The sequence below is a fragment of the Lupinus angustifolius genome, unplaced genomic scaffold (genome assembly GCF_001865875.1).
Source record: "Lupinus angustifolius cultivar Tanjil unplaced genomic scaffold, LupAngTanjil_v1.0 Scaffold_1_62, whole genome shotgun sequence".
Classification (NCBI taxonomy): Eukaryota; Viridiplantae; Streptophyta; class Magnoliopsida; order Fabales; family Fabaceae; genus Lupinus; species Lupinus angustifolius.
This window is the reverse complement of record NW_017715393.1, coordinates 3,997-8,123: the sequence shown is the minus strand read 5'-3', so window position 1 is coordinate 8,123 and position 4,127 is coordinate 3,997. Positions and strand designations below refer to the sequence as shown.

Below are 4,127 nucleotides of genomic sequence, written 5' to 3'. Positions count from 1 at the left end.
GTAAAAAAGTGAAGGGTGATGTGTATAATTTCACTAAAACTCAGAAGGTATCAGTGTAATTTACTCATAAAAAAACTTTCTTTTGCCTTCTAGAACCAGAGGTCTTCAACTTCAAGCCAGCTGGGTACGATTATCCACCCTTGCGGCGGCAAAAGGATTAGATATCCTCCCATACTATCGTTCCCTGCGTTCCGAACCCAATGCTGCATTAGGTTAGGGAGCTGCCTTTTTTGCTCCTCTCACATTCGTTCCAGCTACTTCCCTCCTCTGCATCTCAAAGCGCGCTAGCCGCTTTCTTCTCTTATAATTTTTCTAATTTGAATCTTTCTACCTTACCATTTCACTTGAACATTTAGACAAAAATAATATTTTAGTCTACTTATTTAGTACATTTATTATTTATTAATGGTGCATTATACAGCACCTCAGTTTATATAATATCATGTATAAACATATTAAATTAAAGGGAAAAGTGAATAAAATTACCCTTAAACTTTATGTTTTTTGTAAGTAGGTACTATGAACTTTTTTTCTTCCTAATTACTCCTTAAACTTCATCATTTGATAAAATATATAAATATATTGTTAAATTAGTCATAGATAAAATGAAAATTCTTGCAATATATTATACTTAAAAGTAATCATGCATATATACTTGTACAATTTTATTATTTAAGCATCTAATTCTTAAATCAATATTCATTTCACTCACATCTTCCCTAACAGCTCAGTCATTATTAAAAATATCTAGCTTATATTACACTCTTATCATCATTAAAAATAATACAAATGTGAGCTTTGTATCTTGGATTGAAAAGTAAAGTGTATAATATTTTCAACAAGACCTTCTTCTAATGCCTTAAGATCAGCATGGAAGCTCCACAGCAATGAATAAGTTATTTGCTAAAGATAAGTGGGAAAATAAAACCTCTATATGTATCTATAATAATTGGTTTTATACTCAGAAGATGAAACACATATTATGAATCTAAGGGAGAATTTGGTTTGTTTGTTTTCTTTTTTTTTTATAAATTACAAAATCATTGTGTATTGATTCTCAACTTTTGCATAGGATTGATATGAAATAGTAGAAAAAAGATTGTCACAGGAATATATAAGTGAAATGAATATTGATTTAAGAATAAGATGCTAAATAATTAAATTGTACAAGTATTATATATACATGATTACCTTTTAACTATAATAATGTATTGCATGAATTTCCTTGTTATATATGAATAACTTAATAATATATTTATACATGAACCAATTTTATCAAAAGATAAAGTTTAAGGAGTAATTAGGAAGAAAAAAGTTAATGATACCCACTTACAAAAGACATAAAATTTATGAGCGTTTTATACATTCATTTTTCCCTGATTTAAAAGAAAATATGTTTATAACATTGAGTTTTCTTTAATATATCAGAAAACATTTCCAACATTAAATTGTAAATATAAATATTCTTAACTGAAATCAAATAAAAGGTGCACCATCTCATGAGGGTAAGTACAACGTCTTAGAACACTATTTAGAATTATATGTATCCTAAGATAAAATAAAAAACTAAATGAATAGTATCAAGCTATCAATTGTTATTCTATAGTGATAGTTAGATAATATTGTCTTTATAGATTTTAAATATAAAGGTTTAAGACTTTTTAATTAAAGTTTGAGATGGAAATAGTATTTTAGTCTACTTGGTTGGTGTAACTTTCTTTATTTACATCTATATTTATTACTTATTATTGGTAGATCTTTTGTAAGATTATTTTGAAGTTCTTGTTTTGATTTTTTTATTCAAAATTTTATGCACATTAATTAATTTTTTACCAAAATAACCTTTTAGAAAGAAAAGGTCACTCATGAATTGAGTTGAGAAAGAATCTAAATGACTTATCAATTTGAAAATCATATCTTATTAATATACAAATTAAACAACACCAGCATCTTATTCTATCCAAGTTTAAGAAAATCCAAAATTTAATGGAAATATATGTTTGAGTTGACCCCACAAATCAGTTCCAAGAAAGACAGGAAGATTCAACTTTATGTGTCCTGTAATTTTTCAATCAATCTATATTTTGGGATTAATCAAAATTATAAAATAATATTAAAATGTTTATTTTTATTTTTATAATTTTTTTGATTAAATGAATGGAACTTTGTGATCGGTTTGATACACCAAATAAATATGAATAGAGTCATATGATCTCATCCTTTACAACAGCTAGTTTAAAATCTTCCCTCCCCACAACCCCATCTCTGAACTTTCATGAATGCATTTATTTATAGACTTAACTCTTTCCTTAACTCTCATTGCATTTTCAAACCCAGAAAGTCATTTTCCACCACCCTCTACATAATTAACTACAAGCAAAAAAAAAATCAAAATAAAGACCCAAAACTATGAAGTTTTCCTTTCTCAAGAACAACACAAATGCTTCAACAAGGTCCACATCGTCGTGGGCTTGGCCATCTTGTCACCAACCTAGAACCCTTTCTTTCAGAACCAACAACAACAACAACAAAGAAGAAAATGCAGTCATGTTCAAAACCATTAACTCAGCTTATTTAGAATCTGAAAGCTCCAAATCATTCTTCACTGAAGAATCTCGTGATGAAGAGTCAGCTAGCTTCTCAACATGTTCAGAAGAAGAGACAATGATTCGTGGGTTGCGTTCAGATCGCCTTTTCTTCGAACCAGATGAGACCAGTTCCATATTAGAGGCCAAGTTAGTTTCTCCTCCATTCAAAGATAGTATGGTTATGTCAATGGTTTCCAAAGATCCTTATGTAGATTTCAGAGAATCCATGGAGGAGATGGTAAAGATTCATGGGGTGAAGGATTGGGAGAGTTTGGAAGAGCTTTTGTGTTGGTATTTGAAAGTTAATGGGAAAAGCAATTATCCGTATATTCTTGGTGCTTTTGTTGATTTATTGGTTGGTCTTGGAGTTGAATCTGCTTCTTCACTTTCTCCTTCTACTACTTCTCATTTTGGTTGTTCAACTTCTTCTCCTGTATCAAGTTCTAGTTCTTCTATGTATTCTTCTCGGTGTAGCACTCTCTGTGCTTCATGTTTAGAAGAAAAAGAGAAGGTTAATGCTCCATGTTCATCTTTGTTGTTAGAACAAGTTAAGGAGGAGATTACTCATGAAGATAATGAAGCTTAAGTCTTTATCTTCAAAGGCTTGATTAGTTTAAGGTTTAGGGAATTGTATGTAAACCCCCTTACCATAAAATTAACATTTGAATTTCGTCAATGTTTATTCATAGGGGCAAGAAATTAACATAAAAACCTCACAATTGAGTTTTTGATAGTATTTTACTCACTCTCTCTCAAGTTATGTCTTAGCCAATATTTTTGCTTTATTTATTTTTGCAGTATTTAACATAATTTCTCTATGAATAGTAAGGTATTGTGTTTAATTAATTGTTTATGAAGTTCTATGAATTTTAATTGTGATTGCACTAAGTTTATTAACAATTAATTATTATTAAAATATAGGTAACATGTTTAAAAAATTTAATTGGAGTTGTGTTTAAATTTTTTAGAAGCTTCAAAAAATATTATGGACTACTGTGGAATAATGTGCTAAATGTGGTTGCAATTCCTGATATAGTCATAGAAACTCCAAAGTCCTAAAATTGCAACCCCAATTACAATATCATACCCAAATTTAAAACTATGGTCACAATTGCAAGCATGTAATTACAAAATTATTCAAAATTATGATACTGCGTTTAAAACCATGAACGTATGTATAGGCGTAAATGCATAGACATAGGTGTGGAAATTGCTATTTGTGTCTTTTAATTACGTTGTGCAGTTTGGTTTTGGTATATTATTATATAAAAAATTTATACATTGATAGTCTATAAATTTTATATATTATCATTGCATCGTCATCCATGATTAATAATCATAAACTCTTAAAAAATATATTGATTATATATAAATTTGTACAATAACATGTATAAGATAAATCCATATCTATGTACAACATGGATGCGGCAAAATGGTAGTAAATTTTCTGTTGCTTTCACTGCGATAGACAGTCCCTCTCGGTTTCTCAATCTGAACATAGTTTTATAAGGAAACATGACCTTGTTTATGGTAATTAAT

General features: G+C 29.0%; 1 protein-coding gene across 1 annotated transcript; it reads left to right on the top strand.

Annotated features, from left to right (window-relative positions):
* The first annotated feature begins 2,236 nt into the window (after window positions 1-2,236).
* On the top strand, window positions 2,237-3,264 carry LOC109336855 (transcription repressor OFP13-like). The gene has a single exon (XM_019573672.1). It carries the CDS (start codon window positions 2,410-2,412, stop codon window positions 3,172-3,174), a length of 765 nt encoding a protein of 254 aa, XP_019429217.1. The 5' UTR covers window positions 2,237-2,409; the 3' UTR covers window positions 3,175-3,264.
* Window positions 3,265-4,127: the final 863 nt, after the last annotated feature.

Bases quoted from the DNA above. Each gene is read 5' to 3' on its own strand.
- LOC109336855 (XM_019573672.1), top strand. From the start codon at position 2,410: ATGAAGTTTTCCTTTCTCAAGAACAACACAAATGCTTCAACAAGGTCC.